Source organism: Canis lupus, chromosome 16, assembly GCF_003254725.2.
Source record: "Canis lupus dingo isolate Sandy chromosome 16, ASM325472v2, whole genome shotgun sequence".
Classification (NCBI taxonomy): domain Eukaryota; kingdom Metazoa; phylum Chordata; class Mammalia; order Carnivora; family Canidae; genus Canis; species Canis lupus.
In genome coordinates this window covers 40,463,544-40,484,039 of record NC_064258.1, presented here as the reverse complement: position 1 = coordinate 40,484,039, position 20,496 = coordinate 40,463,544, and the positions used below count along the sequence as shown (strand labels likewise).

The 20,496-nt window shown below is 35.4% G+C and overlaps 1 protein-coding gene and 1 pseudogene across 1 annotated transcript in view; one reads left to right on the top strand and one right to left on the bottom strand.

Moving 5' to 3' along the window:
- Window positions 1-20,496, top strand: part of MSR1 (macrophage scavenger receptor 1) — a 78,596-nt gene that overhangs the window by 53,067 nt on the left and 5,033 nt on the right. The window contains exon 9 of the mRNA XM_035699955.2: window positions 13,169-13,357. Within this exon, the coding sequence (XP_035555848.1) occupies window positions 13,169-13,357 (189 nt within the window). The remainder of the gene's footprint in view (window positions 1-13,168; window positions 13,358-20,496) is intronic.
- The window catches only part of LOC112676515 (annexin A2-like), a 33,014-nt pseudogene continuing 15,028 nt past the window's right edge, over window positions 2,511-20,496 (bottom strand).

The following is a 20,496-nucleotide window of genomic DNA, read 5'->3' as shown; positions in this document are numbered from 1 at the left end:
ATTCATTTTTTCCCTACAAAATGATATCTATTTTATTCCAAAACATCTTCCATACCAAACTGTCCTGTTATATTCTCCTGTTATAAACTGTTACCTACTATATCACCTGCATCTAGAAACGCTGTTTCTATACCAAAATAACATGTATTAATCACAGAAGGTAGCCAAGTGAATAATTATTATTACTATATTGAGACATCTAGTGGGTCCTTAATAAATACCTTTGTAGTCTTTTACATAAGAATTAGAATCTCTAAGCCTTTAAAGTAGGCATTTCAGGGACAAATTAATTATTTTTGTTAAAGGTTTTTTACTGTGTTCAGATCATGACATAACAGGGATGGGTATTTGGTTCTCATTTATGAATTAAAGAGAAAGCTGTATTTTCACATTTATACCCATTGAGGTACTCTATTTCTCATTTCATTTGGAACTAATCTAAAACACAAAATGGGGCGGGGTGGGGGGTGCAGGGGGCGAGAGAAGTGTATTCGTCTGCTCGGGTTGCCAGAATAAAGTACCACAGACTGGGTAACATAAACAACACAGAACTATTCACTTATAGTTCTGAACACTGGAAATCCAAGATCAGGGTGCCCTCAGGACACTAGTCCTGTTGGATTAGGGCCCCACCCGTATGGTCTCAATGAACCTTAACCTGTCACCATAAAGGCCCTATTTCTAAATATAGTCTCACCTGGTGTTAGGACTTCCACAGATACATTTTGGGGAGATGTATTTCAGTAACAGGAAGGTATCAAGAACTGTTGGTGTCTGTGAGCAGTCTTGTCTAAATAGATGCTGTGCAGGCCTGGAACTTTGAGAATGAGGAAGATCTGCTTCAGGAATCTCTGCCTCTCTTTTTCTGTCAACCAGTTCTTGAGGCCCAGTTGTATTATAAATAAATTTGAGACATTCTGTTGTTTTTGTAGTTATGAAAACAATCTCACCTTCATTTGTTTCTTTTCAATATTTTGTTTTCACATTTCAGGGATGTTCTTTTATATTATGGAATTCATAAAATAATAAAAACTGTCAGGTTAATACAGTTTAGGAGGACAGGAACCAATGGTGATTAAATTCATGAGAAACAGGATGACCTGGGAAGCTGCTTCTAATGTTTATTGTCAAATAATTGCCATCTATGTATTTGTAAGAATTTTTTAAGTAGGAAATAACGGTAATCTGCTTAATTGAGAAACAGTCTATTGATTCACATAATTAAGAATTCTAAGAGATGGTTCTGCTTCAGGCATGGTGGGATCCAGGAGTTCTAACTAAGTCATTTAGACTCAGTATCTCTCTCCCTTTCCCTCCCTCTCACTCTGTGTATATATGTACATGTATATATATATAACATATATATAAATTCATAGTTGATTAGGCTCTTGCTGTGTTGCATAATCTTTGCATCTACCCATGTCCGAGAAAGAATGATACCTTCTTTCCTTTAGAAGAACTCTTGTTGTCTCTGCTTAGATACTGAATTTTTCCTTGACCAATCACTGTGGTGTTTAGAGAGTGAGGCACACTCACTGCCCAACCAAGTAAGGTCAATACCAAGTGATGGGTTGGGCAGGATCACCCCCTTCAGAATCTCAGAGTATGGGTTAAAAGGCCCTGAAAAAGTGGAACAACCTAACTTTGTTATTACATTAATATTTAATAATTCTTGTTAATTGCTTACAGTTTATTGGACAGCAATGTATTAGTTCACTTCCTCCATAATGTGAGAGGTTTAGAACTCTCTTAACTAACCACAGTGTGTTCTTGTATTGTTCTCACAGTTATTCTCAGGCTATGGTGAGCATCAAAGTGGCCTCTAAGGCTTTTATCATATATGAATGGCTGGACTCAACATACAGAGATTCTTATTCAGGGCTTTGAGTTGTGGATTTGGGATGTGTGATTTACAGAAACTCTGGGTTATGGATTTGGGATATGTGATTTCCAAATGCTCTCCTTGGAATTCTGAAACATGAGTAATTGAAAATTTCTTCTTTAATACATGATAGATACTTTTGTGCTACCATCACCCATTCCCAATCACTAGGCCAGAAATCTGATTTTTAAGAAATAATGACATTAATAATGTCATACAATAATAGGCATACAATAATGCCTATAGTCTAAAGAGTGTTCTGTGCCAGTTACTCTGCAGAGAACTGTGTTTGGACCTCCTTCACTTAATCCTTACAAGGAACCTATCGCTCTGCTATTTTTCCCCTGAGGATTTAGAACATGAAATAACCTGTGCAGTATCACACAGCCTGTATATATGTGAAGGAATTTGAATCTTGGTTTATCTTATTTTTAAATTCTATCACATTATATTGCATCTTTCTCAAACTTCTTCAAAGTACATTCATGGACTAAAACAATTCTCACAAAAGTTCTAAGAGGTGATTGCAAAAGATGTCATAACAAATGAAATTAAAATGAAAACAGGCAAAATAATTTGTCCAAAGTCATAAAGGAAGTTTGGGGTTCTTTTTATCATGTAAAAATTCAGTTTATTCATCTGTTTATGACACAGTCCACAAGAAGCAATGGGTTTCACATCATAGATTTCACTTCCAACTCCTTGGAGTGTTCATTTCTTTGGCTAAAAGGAGAGACTAGACACGAGAAGCAGACAATGCTTAGGCAACTAAAATAAGGATGGGGAGGGGGCTATGCTAACGCCATCGGCACAGGGACGGGCATAAGGGGACTGTTAGTCACAAGCTATTTTCTAGAACTGTTAGGTGCAAACAAAGGGGCACCACTCCTAGATGCTCATACCATGGCAGGCTTCAGTCATCCCCACCACACAGGTACAGCAGCACTTTCTGGTAGTCACCCTTGGTGTCTTGCTGGATGTAGTAGTACATGATTCTAGTCAGGACTTATCACGAGTCCCCTTGCCCTTCATGGAGTCGTACAGTCAGTCGGCAAAATACAGGGGCTTGTTCTGAATGCACTGGATCAGGTTCAGGAAAGCATTTTCCAGGTCTCCTTGGACTTCCTTCTTGATGCTCTCCAGCATGTCATAAGAGCTGTAGCTCTTGTCCCTTTCAAATACTTTCTGGAGGTGACATACATTCCTCTCAGTCATGATGCCAATCCACTTGGGCACATCAGTTCCTTTCCTCTTCACTCCAGCATCATAGAGATCCCAGGCATCTTGGCCAATCAGTTCATAATCAAGGACAGAGCAATCCTCTGCTCTTCTACCCTTTGCAAGGGCAACCATCAGCTTGCGGAAGTCACCAGATGTGTCAGAAATGATGTCCTTCTCCAGATTGGTCTTATACATTTCCTTGTAGACTCTGTTAATTTCCTAAAGTTCCTGGTTGGTCCTTGAGCAGATGATCTCAATGAAGGACTCCTTATCAGTTCCCAGCCCCTTCATGGAGCCTTTCAGTTCAGAAGTGTCATACTGAGCACGTGTTTTCAATAGGCCCCAAATCACGGTCTCCAGGTGGCCAGACAAGGCTGACTGCAATGTTGATGCAAGTTCCTTTTTGGTCCTTCTCTGGTAGGCGAAGGCAATGTCCTGTCTCTGTTCATTGCTGTGGTTGGTCAAAATGTTGACAATGGTGACCTCATCCACACCTTTGGTCTTGATGGCTGCTTCAATGTTCCGAGCATCACGCTCAGCATCAAAATTGGTGTGTGCTTTGACCAACCTGTATGCACTTGGGGGCATGGAGTGATCACCCTCCAAGCTGAGCTTGCAGAGAATTTCGTGAACAGGAGACATTTTGAAGGAAGCTGGGCTGGATGCCAAAAGCTGCGAGCATCCCCAGTTGTAGAGCCCATAAAGAAAGTTTGTAGCATGACTGAGACTAGGCCCTGGTCTCCTGACTTATCTAGAGAAGCATCCTGCTTCATCATATGGATCCTGCCCCTTCTCTGGTGAATAAGCACTGGAACACTCTCTTTTAAAATAAAGCATTCAGTACCTCGACCTGAGAACCCACACTTTACAGGGTTTTTTTCCTGCTTTTATTTCTGTTATCATCCAAACAATTTGCTATTTTTTTTCTTCCTAAAAGTACCTTCTCTGATTACATTAAAACAGCCAACATTTAAGCTAAGCAAGTGGAAGCAGTGTTTCCTGGAGAAGAGAGAAACAGCTTGTTTGTTGAATTTTTGAGGCATCAAGTGATCTGTCCTGAAATACCTGTGGACACAGCTGTTGGACAGAAATCATGGCCTCTTCTGTCAAATGCAGAGGAAATGAAGACTTTATAAACTAAAATCCCTAACGGTTCTGGCAACTCAGTCCTGATAACACCCTAGAGCTCTGAACAGTCTCAAGCATAAACAAAATATTGCGCACAATGACAAGGAGAATGTATATTGTCTTTTAATATACCTCCCAAACCAATTCAAGGGACAAACACTCAATTATTTTAGAAAATAATTTTCTCTTCATGAAAAGTCAAAGAATCTGTACTGAGTTGTCAGCCCTGCCAATAACTGGACAGATTAAGCTTTCTTGGGCCAAATTTAAGACATTTTTTTTCCACAAAGTCCACAACTTAAAATCCCTATAGTCTATGATTTCAGTTTCCTAGAATAACTTTCAGAATGAAACATAATTAATAATTCTAGCACTACCTTTTAGATAGTTCTTTCGAGCTTAAAATACATTTTTTCACATATTGGCATTTGAAACCGCAGTCATAGGAGGTAAGTGTTTATTTTATAAATAGGCAAGTGAAGGCTCTAATGGGCTAATCACTATCAATGTCTCAACAGATTATAAAGAGCAACATAAGAACCTTTACAAGGTCTGGCAGAAGCCTGCATTTTCAGAAATCAGCAAGAATGATAATGTCATTTATGCTAGTTTTTGATGTGAGTTTTCTAAATTAGCTCTGTTCAGTATCTCAATGGATTGCTTATTTTTATGCTATATGGTTTTAAGTGAAGAGCAAAATTGTAAATAGCCTAAAAATAGGTAAGTAAAATTCTCCTTTATAAATGTTTTACAGTTCTCTTAAGTAACTCCAAAAACTAAAGACTCATTTAGAAATGAAACATTAAATAATAAAATTATTCTGAAATGATAATAAATATCCTAAAATATGAGTATAGTTCCTTGAAGAAAACAATATGGTCTTTGAAAAGCAGACACGTTTGTTTAATTGGCAATTTGGAAATCCAGTAGTAGGAGCAATATTATCACTCAGGATACTCTGAGGACAACTTATACTCCCAACCATGCTGGCTTTTCCTGTCTTACCAACCTTTCCATTTTGCTTATTTTTCCCCCACATAAACTTATTATTAGCAATCACACCTTTGTGGAGATCTACACAACTTGGGAGGTATTCTTAAACGCGAAGTTCTTTCATTTTAAGAATTTACCATTCATCTAGCACGACGAAGTTTTATCTGATGATTCAGCAAAAAACAACAAAATACAGGAACTAATAGCGTTCTGCTACTTTTTAATTCAGACGTTGAAGCAATTTACTCATACTCATAATTAGGTTAGATTTACTCAGTGCCATCTGAGTTTAGTACCATGTATTTTGAAGCAACAGATTCTCAATCTTTATTTTATTCAGCAATTGAACTATGGGTGTTCAGTATAATCAGGGTTGAGTTTGCTAATTTCCAATGTAGCCAAGATATCTACTACTCAGCTATCCTGCGGTCCTCAGATCTTGGGGTTTAGTTTGTCCTTTAATAATGAAATAAAATTGAGCACCAATCTCATGTTCTAAAGCAATTTGAGTGTCTCCTATCTAAAGTAGTTTGATGAAAATACAGAAAATTTATATCCCTCCATGTATCTTCTCTGCCAATTCTGTGATACTGGGTTTAAGAATGTTATAAAAATTCATACCCATGTGAAACCTCAGAATGTGACCTTAGTTGGAAATAAGATCTTTGCAGGTGTAATTAAGCTAAGATGAGGTCATATTGGATTCAGGTGGACCTTAAATCAAATGACTGGAATCTTTGTAAGAAGAGGACACAGACATAGGAAGAAGACTGAGGCAGAGACTGGAGTGATGCAGTTATAAGCCAAGGATCCTTAGGAATTGCCAGAAGCCACAAGAAGCTAGGAAAATGCAAGGAAGGATTTCTCCCTAGAGCCTTCAAAATGAACATGGCCTTCTAGCCTGCAGAACTGTGAGGGAGGTTGGTTTTTTGTTTTGTTTTGTTGTTTTGTTGTTTTTTTAAGATATTATTTACTTATTTGAAAGAGAGAGTGAGTACACACAAGTAGGGGGGAGCAGCAGAGGGAAAGGAAGAAGCAGACTCCCTGCTAAGCAGGGAACCTGATGTGGGGCTCTATCCCAGGATCGCAGGATCATGACCTGAGCTGAAGCCACCCAGGTGCCTCTAAATTTGTTGTTTTAAGCCATACAATTGTATATGTTATAGTTGCCTTAGATGCCTAATAACCTAGATGTCTTTGGTTGCTGCTTTCTTTTCATACCACTCATTCTACATTGAGCACCACATCCCTCCCTTCATTTGAGGAAATACCCTAGCTCCACCTGAGGATCTAAGAGGATTTTACTGAAGGTTTAATTTTGATAGGAAAATGTAGGCAGAATAGTCTACAATGTAAAACTGAACCTCAGACTTCATTGTATTGAAATTCCCAACCAGTTCAGATGTCACATTTTTTTCACTGAATATTCTCAATCTCTCCCCTGCCGTCAGACTACCCTGTGTACCCACTTTCCACCAAGACCCTCTCTATCTACTTTGTCCTCTGCTCTGTCACAGGATTTCCAAAACTTTTGTCTCCTTTGACTTCAGAGTAAGATTCAAAATCTGTTATAATAATTTTCCAGAGAAATTTAACTCTCTCCAAACATCTGATACCTAGGTTGTACCTTTCATAGCTATACCTCATTAAGCTAATTATCTTAAAGAAAACATCAGTTCCCTTTCTAAAGGAATTTGGCCACATCTTAAGGACTTCCCGGTCAAAATGCAATCATATTTTTTTGAATTTATTATAGTTGGAACTCAAATATAATAAATAGCATTGTAATGAATTTAACCCTAAAGCCTAATTCCAAGAAATGATAGGAAAAAAGAAAATAGGACATTGAAGTAAATGATATAATAGTTGAAATAACTAAACTCCTCAAGAGTCATTTTTCATCTCAGTTCTTGAGTTCTACTAAAGTGCAGTGACAGACATACAAAGAAGCCCTGGAGTTCATGTCCTTCCTGATTTCTCTTCTCAAATTAGAATTTTTTCTAATAAAGACTAGTTGACTTAGAATATCTTTTTTTCCAAACTTTCTAAGGAAAGACTTGCATCAAAGCACTTCTGTAATTTATTTAGGGCTCACGTGCAGCTCCATCAGCGTGGCTGTAAATGTGTTGTCTTCTTTAAGTAAAGTATATTTCAAATAAAAAGGGAAAAAGGACAAACATTTATGATAAATAGCTGATAAATAGTCATGTACACACTCGCTGGATTTTAGAGATGCTGACATTTTACCATACTGACTATGAGTATTTGTTTTTTAAGAAACAGAATGTTAATACAGTCAAAGCCCTATTTATGCCTGCCTCCCTTGTTCTTCCAGGTTAGACCTTTATCTTGGAGTTTATATGCTTCTTTCCATTCCTATTTGTGTACATTTACTACATATGTATGTATGTATGCAGAAACAGCAGACAATAGTTTGTGTGTTATTTTACATGAACAGCATTATATAATATCTCATTCTGAGCTTGTTCTTTCCTCTCAATTTTATGAGTTTCAGCTTTGAGTCATAGACTGTTTACAACAGTAATTACATTAGTGATTTTCCAGCTACCACCTCTATTACTAATCTTAGTTTTTAAAATAATGTAATTAGAGAAAATAAGAAAAAGATTATAGATTCAATTTCTTGCCCCATATACAAAATTACTGTCAATATGCATGGGTACTTCCTTCCAGTCTTCCTGTATACCAAATATTTTTTGCATAATTGAAATAAGTTTTAATCTTATTTAGATACTTAATATTATCATCTTTGTTTTTCCATTTCTACATGATCTTTTGACATGTATGCTTCATGCCTTTAAAACAATTCATTTAATGTATATGATATAATTACCCTTCTATCCTGAGATATTAAATATATTTGTTTTATGTCCTCCTTTAAAAAATAAGCCTACGATAAACAAAGCAAAAATGACCTCCAAACTTGTGAACTTTTATTATGTTGGAATTATTATTTCAGATTAAGTTAGAAAACCTTTTGTAAATTATCTCCTCTATTACATATTTTTCTTTTGGCCTCTTATGGTCATAGAAATATGAACACGTTATTAATATAAATATTTTATGTATTTTTATTTTATACACAGACTTTTCAAAATACATAGGAATTATCAGTACTATACTCTTCTCTTCAGAACTGGGAAATAAGGCACTTAAGATTGCTTGTAGAAAGTGAAAATACAATGAATCAGAGCAGAGATATGTCAAATCACCTAACCCAATTGAACATATTAACATACATAAGGAAAAATGTGTTAACCAAACAGTGTTGGCCAGTCCCAGAGGCAAAATCTCACTGCTGTGTCTCATTGTAAATTAATAAATTAATTAAGCCAATAATTCACTGATTGTGATTTGACTTCCTATGCAGATTGCCCACAGGGAGAAAATGGCCTTGTCAAGCAGATACAAATATTTCAGTTTTTGAGGCAATTACATTTCTCAGTGTAAATTGAATTGACATTTAGTCCCAAGATCATATTTAACATTAGTCTGCCAATAAGAAATACATCCTTTGAACCCACAAAATCATTTTAGAATGCATAAGGCTTCTGATCATCCCTCCCACCTTGAGGGGCTCTCAGTAGTCACATCATTTTCTTTTTTTTTTCCACCATAATGGGATTCATGTTTATCTCCGCTTAACCAATCTTTCCGTTATGATTTCCCTGACTGCTTCTATACATAGAAACAGTATTCCCTGTAGAGACTTGTGAAATACTGAATTCTGTGTCTCTTGCTGTTAGATATTTTAAGCATTTACTAGCTTAATCCACTCAGGCAATACAGTGTAAGTATTAGGAAGAGCTCACATTCATTCATTCATTCATTCATTCCATAACTCTCCATCCAGTGACTCCTAAGTAAAAAACCTGTGTTCTGTCAGATGCTAAAATGTTAACTATAAGGATCTTAGTTTGGTGGAGAAAACAAAATAGTGTACAGTGTTTTGGGGGTTAGGAGTGCTATGGAAGTTTGAAGAGGGAAACCTATCCCAATTCAAGGTAGAAAACTGGAAGGAGTGGGGCAGGTGTAGGGGATTAAAGGTGCATTCCAGACAGGGATCAAAACCCCAGAAATACAGGAGAACAAGGGCTATTTGGGAAATGTGAGCAGTTATAGAACTGAAAAAAGAGCAAGAAGTGCAGGGATGGAGTGGTTCTCAGGCTGGAGAGAGGAAAGCAGAGATTAGTCCTGACATTTGTCCCAGGATCCCTGGCTGGAGTATCTCTACTGAAACCCGTTATCATTCTAGTCTACATATTGTGTTTTCAACTGTGCCTAGGGTTGCCCAGCCTATGCAGAGGGCAAGATAGTAGATATTTTCAGTTTGCATGATGCAAGATCTCGGTCACAACTATTCTCTCCTGTTGCAGCCTAGAAGGAACCCTAGACAATATGTAAACTAATGGGCATGGCTGCATTCCAATAAAACTTTATTTACAAAACAGCATGCTATAATTGATCCATGGACCATAGTTTACTCATGACCGGGTCTGAAAAGGTCCCTTCAAAATAGTAAAAAATCATATTTGGAAATAAAGGTCATAGAAACTCACATCTGAAATCATAGGGTAGGTTTTGTCTATCTGCAGAAGCTTATTCTCATTGGTTGAGAACTCTTTTTTGAGAAGGATAAGCATCAAAGAGGGAATTAGTAAAACAAAAAAAATTTCTAATGAATTAGGTAATTAATATCACAGATAATAGATTCCTCCCAATGCTTTCATTGCAAAATGTAAACCTCAAAATGTTTCAAACTTGTAAAAATAGAAACTTATATTTGTACACCATTTGAAAGAATGCACTATTTCAGGGTACCTGGCTGGCTTGGTGGGAAAAGTATGGAGCTCTTGATCTCAGGGTGGTGAGTTCGAGTCCCATATTGGGTTGTAGAAATTACTTAGATAAATAAACTTTTAAAATAAATAAATAAATAATAAAGGATGTGCTATTTCTTCTAACTTTCATAATGACCTCAAAATCCTAAAGGCAGGATACATGTTTTATTCAAATAATTCCTGGAACCCAGGAATATGCCTGGCACAAATTTTTGTGCAATAACTAAGAACATGTAACTTACAGCAAATAATCATTTTCTCTTTTTAACAGTTGAAAAATTTGTTTTAGAGTGGTTACATGGTTTACTAAGGTCACAGAAACAGTGTGAGAGGCAGAACTAAAATCCAGATTATCTGATTCTTGGGTTTTTGTTTCAGTTATACTCTGCAGTCACAGATCTAGAAAAGAACACACATCTAAACACATAGTATAATTAGATTGCATAAATACACCAAGATTATTAAAATATCTTTTATGGGGGTATCTGGGTGGCTCAGTGGTTGAGCATCTGCCTTTGGCTCAGGTTGTTATTCTCAGTCCTGGGATTGAGTTCCACATCGGGCTCCCCATGGGGAGCCTGCTTCTCCCTCTGCCTATGTCTCTGCTTCTCTCTGTGGGTCTCTCATGAATAAATAAATAAAATCTTAATAAAATAAAATATATTTTATGGTCTAGACTTATTGTCTTTGCTCAAAACTCATTTTCAACAAGGAAATGGCTCCCCACTCTTACTCCAGAAATGTGTTAACACTGTCTACAAGCCATGAAGCTGGCCACAATGCAAAACCAAATCTGCCAACACCTTGGTCTTGGACTTCCAGGCTCTAGAACTGTGAGAAATAAATGTCTTCTGTTTAAGTCACTCAGTCTGTGGTATTTTGTTACAGAACCTGAACAGAATAAGACAAATACTAAAGTTTGAGATACTATTGCCCCAGGATGCACAAGGCTTCTTAATGACATTCTGGGAGGGGTAAGAGTTAAAGAATATGCAGTGAGAACACTTTTATATGCTTCTTTGGGCGTTAAGACCATCAAGCTCATATAATCAAATGTTTGAATATGGTGTATGCTTTGTCACAGCGTCATGATAAATATATTATGCTTGGGTATATTTGACTTCTGTAAAAACAAACATTTGGGGGTGGCACTAGTTAATACTACATGACTCTAATATTTTAAAATTCAAACAATCCACTCCTGGATTATAACTTCCCATTTTCTTAGCCAATTTTAGTGAATGATTGGGTCATGTGGGCATTTTACTTGTTAATTGAAAGTTTGAATACTGTAATAACAAATTTTCCCTTTAAGAATGTTTTAAACTCATGTTTACTAAGTGAGAAATGGCTTATGCACTTGGGCATGATTACATTAACTCAGTATTTAGGATTGAATTCTATTTTGGAAGAATCAAGGAAATAATAATAATTATTGTAATTGTAATACCACATATTAGCTTTTTATGTTCCTGAGTGGTTCAATCAGTTAGTTTTGTCATAGGAAATGATTGATATTCTTTACTTGTTACTAGATTATGGTTTCAACAAAATTTATTACAATTAGAAAAAAAATGTTACTGAACAAACTCATTTCCTACTATTCCATTTTCACATTAGAGGGGTATTTTCGTTGATAGTTACATCTTGTGTTTTTATACTACAGTGTTTCTCAAACTTACATTTGAAAAGATATATTTAAATAGGACTACACTTCTTCATTGACTTTTATGATTATTAGAGAATATTGTTATTTTTATTTAGCACTAGCTAAATTTTTTATTTATTTTATTTTTATATTTTTTATTGAAGTTTGATTTGTCAACATATAGTATAACACCCAGTGCTCATCCCAAGTTCCCCCCAGTGCCCATCACCCAGTCATCCTACCCCCCTGCCCACCTCCCCTTCCACTTCCCCTTGTATATATATTTTCTATCTCTGCCTTTCATTCTGTTCTTCAGCCAAATTATTTTTATTTTATTTTTATTTTTTTTATTTTAATTTTAATTTATTTATGATAGTCACACAGAGAGAAAGAGAGAGGCAGAGACACAGGCAGAGGGAGAAGCAGGCTCCATGCACCGGGAGCCCGACGTGGGATTCGATCCTGGGTCTCCAGGATCGCGCCCTGGGCCAAAGGCAGGCGCTAAACCGCTGAGCTACCCAGGGATCCCATATTTTTAAACACTTCCTAGAATAATACATTCTTCAAGGAAATTTTGATTCTCCAAGTGACTTGTTTTTGTAATATTACACACTTTTATTTTTCTGCATCAACCTCATAATGTATATTATTTAAATAGGAGTCATTTCATATTTAAACCTACACATGATCAAAATTTTATAAAAGTTTATCATATATAGCAATTTGATTAAACAATGAAGAACAAAAATATTTTTGTAATTACAAACTTGGTATATTTCCTGACAAAGTTTATTGCTTTAGTGATTTCTCAAAATATCCAAAATAATATAATAATAATATAATATAATATAATAATATTATATAATAATGTTATATAATATTTATATTTCTCAAAATATCCAATATAATATAATAATAATAATATATAATATAACATAATATAATATAATAATATGTCATGGTTATCTTGATTCTCTTGGTAGAAGGTAGGATGTTTGGTCATCTATTTTTGTGTTTACAATATTATAAAATATCTTCTACTCAACCTCCTATATCAAAAAGTCACTGGATTATGTGTTCCAGTTTGTGTGTTAGTGTGGCAAGCAAACAACTAATCAATTTGTTATAAATTTTTCGAAATACGACAAAAAGTCTACAGAACATTAACAAACTTGGCGCTGTTGAATTTCAAAGTCATTAAACACAACCTTGAAGTGTCCTCATATCTGTAACTTATATAAATTGTATATATAATCATAAATGTTGAAACAAGTTTTGACTAATGCAATATTTGCAATTAAACTCTTTACCAACAGGTGGTGCTAGAAAGTTTAATATTTATTTCAATAGTCGAACTTACGGGGAAAATGTAATTTTTTAAGCATTATAAGACAATATTTATATATAATTAACTCTTGCTTGTTTTTGTTACAGCTCCATTTAAGACAGTACGACTGGTTGGTGGTAAAGCACCTCATGAGGGCAGAGTGGAGATTTTCCACAATGGCCAGTGGGGCACAGTTTGTGATGACCACTGGGAACTGCGAGGTGGACAGGTCATCTGTAGGAGTTTGGGATACCAAGGTGTTCAAACTGTGCACAAAGGAGCTTACTTTGGACAAGGTAATTAAAAAAAAAAAGAAATATAGTCATTCTCTAATATATTAGAATAAAGTAGTGGCAGGAATATATGAAATAGGAAGAAAAATCCTACATAGGAGTTTTTCGAATGGCTTTTTCTTGAAAGTAGAAATGAAAAGAAAGAGAGATTAAAAATAAATCGCATATGCTGTCAGGTAATCTTTAATGTTAAGTTTTATTTAGACTTGGTTAGTGGGAGAACACAAAAGTGATTGGTAAAGTAGAACAGGAAAAATAGGGATAAGTGAACTACAGACAATCCTGGGAAGTTCATTTGATGTATCTGGGTCTTGTGTGCATCTGAGCACTTCCACGTACTCGCTCACATTCTCTCTTCTGTGGAACTGGACAGGAGGGCACCAGCTTGTGCATTTACCTCCCACTCATCTCCCACAGAAGAGAGAACGATTCTTGGTGCATAGTAGAGAACCTGTATTCTCAAAGGACAGGGAGGAGCCATGAAAGAAAAAGAAGCAATTAGGTAGGCTCTCCATAGCTACTATTATGATTTCTCCAAATCTTTTAAGAAACATGATGAGAAAAAAAAAAAAAAAAAAAAGAAACATGATGAGAAGTAAGGGAAGGAAGAAAATTTGCAGAGGACAGAAGATTTGAATGTATACTCTGACATTTTTTACTGTCTCATTTTTTTCTAAATGGGTACCTTACAATAGGCTTTATATATAATTAAACATGCAAGTGCTTCAATTCTAAATGACAAAGAGTAGAAAAAAGTAAGCATATGAATTAGACTTTTAAAGTCAATATTTTTTACTTATTTATTCTACTGTCCAAATCTGATAAATAAATAATTGGTTTCTCTGAAGTTAATGTTGACAAAAGAAAAAAAAATTGGTCCTCTTTATTTTATAAGTGCAGTTTTAGATAGATATGGGCAAGAAGAAATTGTGTGCAAAGTTATAGATATAAGATTATCTGGTGGGTAGCCCCAGTGGATCAGCGATTTAGTGCTGCCTTCAGCCCAGGGCGGGATCCTGGAGACCCAGGATCGAGTCCCACGTTGGGCTCCCTGCATAGAGCCTGCTTCTCCCTCTGCCTGAGTCTCTGCCTCTCTGTGTCTCTCATGAATAAATAAATAAAAATCTTAAAAAAAAGATTATCTGGTAATACTGCTATTCTGTCTATAGTGATAAAATAGGTGAGTGTATCAAATCATTATATCAAATAACTAGAACAGTCTAAGGTAGACTTCTTAAATTCATAAAAGATATTAAGGAATGTTATGCTTGACTTTATTGTGTAAAACATATGAATAGTAGTAATGAGAGTTCACAGTTAAATCTTTTATTCCTTTACCTAAATGGATTCACTCTTATCAGATTTAAGAAGTAAATTTAAGCAGAGATTCAGGTTCCAAAGTCTTCAGAAGTCAGAAAGATCACTTAATCTCATATGAAGAGGTAAGATAAGACAAAAGAGAGTGGTGATGGTAAGAATTTCAGCCTCTGGCCCCAGATTTTTATATGTGCCTTATTGGTTTGAACAGAAGAAACAAAGAAAATAGAAAAGATCTGTAATTTGCCACAACCAAATAGATCTTTGGAATTTCCATATATTCCATCTCTACTACATTTTCAGAACTTTCTCCTCAGGTTGAGAAGTAGGGGACTAAAAATCATTTTTGCACCTGTAAAAAATAAAACGTTTTAAATTTCAATAAGCCAGATTTTTTTTTTTTTTTCCAGAGAAGGAAAAAACAAAATTTAAAAATTCCCAACTCTTGGTCACTAGAAAATCAAGTGAATCAGTCAATCATTTAGCAAGACCAAGCTGTCAATCTGTGTTTCCACAGTGTTGTATGGGGAGAGAATTTATATCTACGGGAAGGCCCGTATCTACTTGAAAGGCCATTTATTTCAAATACTTAATCATCTAAAACATTTCAAATACTGTTAGCATCTATGAAGTGGAGAACCATGATGCTAATAGATGGCATACAATTTTCATCGATGGTAACTTACCTAGTAGATGACTAAAATTCTCCAGTTTTAGGAATAACAACATATGGATGATTTCAATCATTGGGATGTGCCTTTGTTGACAAAGTGAAATATAGTTTGCCATTTGTTCAGATAATTTAATCAATGTGGGCTAGCTAAATAGCTCAATCCAAAAGGAGAAAATTATCCTAAAATACCTTTCATCAAGATGACTAATTCTATAGCTTACATTATCCAAAGAGCTGACATTTAATTTTGTATCTTTATGAAAAAAGCCCCATAGTGCAGTTTATTAATTTCTTATATCTTGAAGTAAACCCTTCATCTATTACAAAGGGACCAAATTCAGAACAACAGCAGTAGCATATATATCTTAATGCAGGGGAAATTAATAAGATTTGGCAAAATATGATATGGAAGGAAAGCAAACAAGATGTTCCCCTGCTTCATTTCTTCACCAAATATGAAGCCTTGCCCTGGACTTTGAAGCTGTTTTCTTTTTGTTGTTGTTGTTATTGTTGTTTCAAATTTTTATTTTAATTCTAGTTAGTTAACATTTAATTGTAGTTAACAATGTAATACTGTTTTCAGGAATAGAATTTAGCGATTCATCACTTACATATAATACCCAGTGCTCATCCCAAAAAGTGCCCTCCTTAATCCCCATTTCCCATTTAGCCCATTCTCCCACCCATCTCTCTCCATCAACCCTCATTTTCTTCTTTATATCTTAAGAATCTCTTATGGTTTGCTTCCGTCTCTTTTTTTTCCCTCTTCCCCTATGTTCATGTTTGATTTCTTAAATTCTACATATGAGTGAAATCAGATGGTATTTGTCTTTCTCTTTTTTTATTTTTCTTAGCATAATTAGCATAATTAGCTCCATCCACATCATTGCAAATGGCAAGTTTTCATTCTTTTTGAGGGCTGAGTAATACCACATCTTTTTATCCATTCATCAGTTGATGGACATTTGAGCTGTTCCCATAATTTGGCTATTGTTGATCATGCTGCTATAAATGCTGGGGTACACAAAGCTATTTTCCATTGAATTCCAAACATAGGTGGTAACCACAAAGTTGGAGATGATTATCGTAAGCTTTCATTAACATTAAGGCCTCATCTACAAATAAAATAGTTTTTCCCCACAGCCTTTATTCATTCCTGTTTGTATCTTTAGGGATTTCAGATCTCAAGGACTGTTAACAAAAGATGGAAATAAGTATTCTGAACTACTGGGAAGAAAATGTTTTCCATTTAAATAAGTAATGAAACAATAGAGTTCTGTCTCATATGAAATGATTTATTTGTCTGTAAGAAGACAATTCTCTCAAGTTTTCTTTAGATAACTGACTACTTCTCTAAGATAAGGGGACATTTTTAGTGACACTGTATTCGTGGTAGTTGGTGGTTCTGTACATTATACTAGAGTTTTATTATAATGAACCAACCAGGTGTGTCTGAATTTGTTTTTTCCTTTCACATTTTTAAGTGCCTACTGGAGTGAATTGGAAAGACTAAAAATGTTATAACTAAGATATGAAATGAAACCTTAATTCTGCTATTTATGTCTCAGAGATTCCATTTCTCCTCCCAAAAATGAGAACAATAACACCAACTCATAAGATTTACTCTGAATCTTAAACAAGTTGGCATATAGAAAGCACCCAACACAAAGCCTGATTCCTAGCATTGCTCGATAACAGTGACAGAGATCACTGCTAGCAACTGCTCCAACTGTATAATTCCAAGGGTGTTTGCCATCCTCTTGAAAAGTGAAACAGATTAGTATCAGATTGTCTATAACATCAGTGATGTTCCAAGGGTCACAAATTTGAATGTGATTTTCCACTCTAGAAGTGTGACAGAAGGAAGGTCCCATATGGGGAATCCAACAGTGTCCTTGCTCTACGCAAGACAAACTTGCTCTTGTGTCAACTGTCTGTGTAGAGTTCCGCACCAAACAATTGAAGAATGATTATGAGAATTTTAAAATAATAAAGCAAGATGAGCTGGGAAACATAATAGAACTGAGGTTATTTGTTCTGAAGAAAAAGAACCTGAGAAGTAAATTTCATGATCTGCTTCATTGTATGTTGTATTTTCAGAAACAGGCTTCTATTGTAAACTGATTTGGGATTAAACATGGCAAACAACCTTTTTATGTGACGCTATTTCAACTCCTCCTTGTTTTTTCACTCCTCCACCTTAATTTATAGTTTCACTCAGGAGGAAAAGAAAAGATAGTTCTGAGCGCAGGATGGAGACCCAGAAAGGAAACTTAGAAATATGAGTGGAGAGGTAAGGGCAAGAGCAAGATGCATCGGGTTTTAATTACTTGTCATTCTTTTGGGAAAGTAAGAAGAATCAGATCAACATTATATTATCCATTATTACTGTTACTGAAACTGAAACAAGAAGAATAAAGGTTAAATGTATACCCTTTGTGTTATTCCCCCTTAAAGAAAAAACACAATTTTCTGGACAGAATTTTCTCCCTCTCTTTTTTTTCCCCTTCTGGTTTTAAAATAGCAAACCTGACTTTCCAGAGATAATCCTTGTTAGCTTTAAGAACAATTACTTTTGCAGCTGCAAGCAAAATGATTTATAGGAATAAAACTTAGAGCACACTCCTTTAAATAGGTTCTTTCATTTGGATGCACCTTTTGCATGCAGTGGAATGTTCTTTTTCCTGAGTAGACAAAAAAGGTTAAAATTAAGGAAGCAGTGAGAGGTTTCTGGCGGTTATCACTGCATGGGGCAGGGCAAGGGGAGTGAGTCACTTCTCTCCCTATGCAGACTTTCCAATCTTTCCTCCCAGTGGCCTCCCGGTAGCAAACTTGGATGAGCTTTATCATACTATTGTGGTCCTCCAGGAATTTGCCCCCATGCATCTGAGCCTATGTGCTGATGCATGAAGTTGGACCTGGACCTGGAGCAGTAGGTGCATCTTCGAAGTTTATAGGAGTTTATGTTGCAGCTCCAAACTTGAAAGCAGAAACAAAACAAAATTCTGAGCTTAAATATCATCTCTTATTTAGTACCCTTTTCACATTTCATAATCAATTTTCTAAGTAGAATTTTTAAAAATACAAGAATCAGCTGAAGATCAACAATATAACTGTACCTCTGAACTTCCCCTCTAGTGAACAGGAGTGAAAACAATCCCAAATGTAAACTATATCCATAGGTCAGAACTCAGGTTTTTACAGACTGCTCCCTGTATCCTGGAAGTTTTAAAATGTAGATGTTTAGATGTCACTTATGGTAACAAAGACAATACTCAGTATGGAATAATATTGTTAATCAACTGTGTACTATATGATCTCATTTAGTGCTGACAGTGCCTGTGATATCCCCAATTTGCATAGAAAAAGTAAGTAAACTTGATAGAGCTGTCACAAAACCCCCCATATTTATACAACTATTATGGTGATTGTGGGAGAAGGGTCAAACTTCATGCCTTAACCTATGTCTTTCCATGAGACAGAATGTCCTTCTAGGATCTTTAAGAATCTCATTTCTAAAGAGCCCGCTTCTTTAAAATCTTAGAATTACAGAACTTTAAATGAAATCTCATAGCTCCACTTCCTCATTCTGCCTATATGCTAAAACAGGGAAAATAAATGTCTTCTGCAAAACTGCTCAACTAGACTTTAGAACTACAGTTTAAGTTGACCCATTCTCTATTCTGATTCCCACCTGATTAAAAAAAAAAAATCACAAAAATCAAACCGAAACAGTTTTCTTTCTCTAAGAGGAAGCTGTTGACAAAGTACTTCCCAACTAGAAATCTTAAAAGTAACAGATTCAAATCACCCAGCCATGACTAGATTTAATTAAAATTCATTCAGACTTTTAACCAACAGTGTTTTGCTTCTTCATGCTTCTTCTATTCAGCAGCTAATCTCACATCTCATCACTGTAGTTTTCTAGCTAACATACGAAATATGATCACCTTTTTTATTTTTCAGAAAAGTGGTGAGTTACTGAAGATCAGATTTAAAAATCTCAAATCCTTGAAATAAATATGAATATATGTTATTTTTTTTTTAAAGAGATTAAGGGGAAATGGTATTGGTCAAGCATATTCTCAGGTTCATAAAATCCCAGGAGCCATGGACAACACATTACTAGCTGTATGCTTTTAGAAACACAAAATCAGTCGATTTGCCCTCCCTCCAGCCCCCAAATTGTAAAGGGAATAAGAGATGTGTACATGCGTAGGTAGATAAATAAATGGATAGATGATAAAGAGATTGGGTTAGAAAATAAAAAACATATCTAAACTGTACACATAAATTTTGCATGTTTTCCCACAAGCCTGAAAGATAGTTCAGAGGCAAATAACAATGAAAGTAGCAACACCAAGAATCCTTGAATAATAGTTATTATGTAAAGAAATAAAAACAAATTTGCTTTTTAATCTTTGAAGTTTACATGAAGGTAAAATTTTATGAATTCTATGCTACCTTTGAATTAATTTTTAATACAGAAAACAATTTGGAATGAGATGGGAAATGCATATTAAATAAATTTTTCCCTCAGGTTCAATAGCCCTGAATGTATTCATGCAAAAATAAAAACAAATCTTGGAAAATCATTTTTATGCCTCTATTTGGGCTTCTGTGCAGTCAGTGAATAGCACCAAGTTTTACATGTTGTCATGTTGTGTTACTTGGCTGTATTCTCTTTTATCTTGAGAAAAGCATACATTTTTCCTTAATCTCAGTGTATTTACCTGTGACATGGAATTAACTGCCATTATTTCATAGGGTTATTAGAAGATGTAAATTTTAAAGATCAGATGTGAAGAAGCCTCTAGGATGTTTGCTGTGAATCTTTTCCACAGAGATAAAGGCCAGATTTAGTGAATTGCACAATGTGTTTATCATATCCATGTGTTCTTGGTGGAAAAAGTCCTGGAATAGGAGCTAGGGGTTCTAAATGCAAGCAGCAGTTCTGCTGCTAACTACACACGTGTCATCAGTTGCCACATCTGCCTAAAACCAAAGTCTTCACCAGGAAGTCAGTTCAAGAACAAATGGATTTTGATTGTGTCCACTCAGGTAGGCACTCAAAACAGATTTGTTGAATGACTGAATCTAAAAACGCAGGGGACTGCAGTGAATTATTGATTAAAGGCCTGGGCTCTAGGCA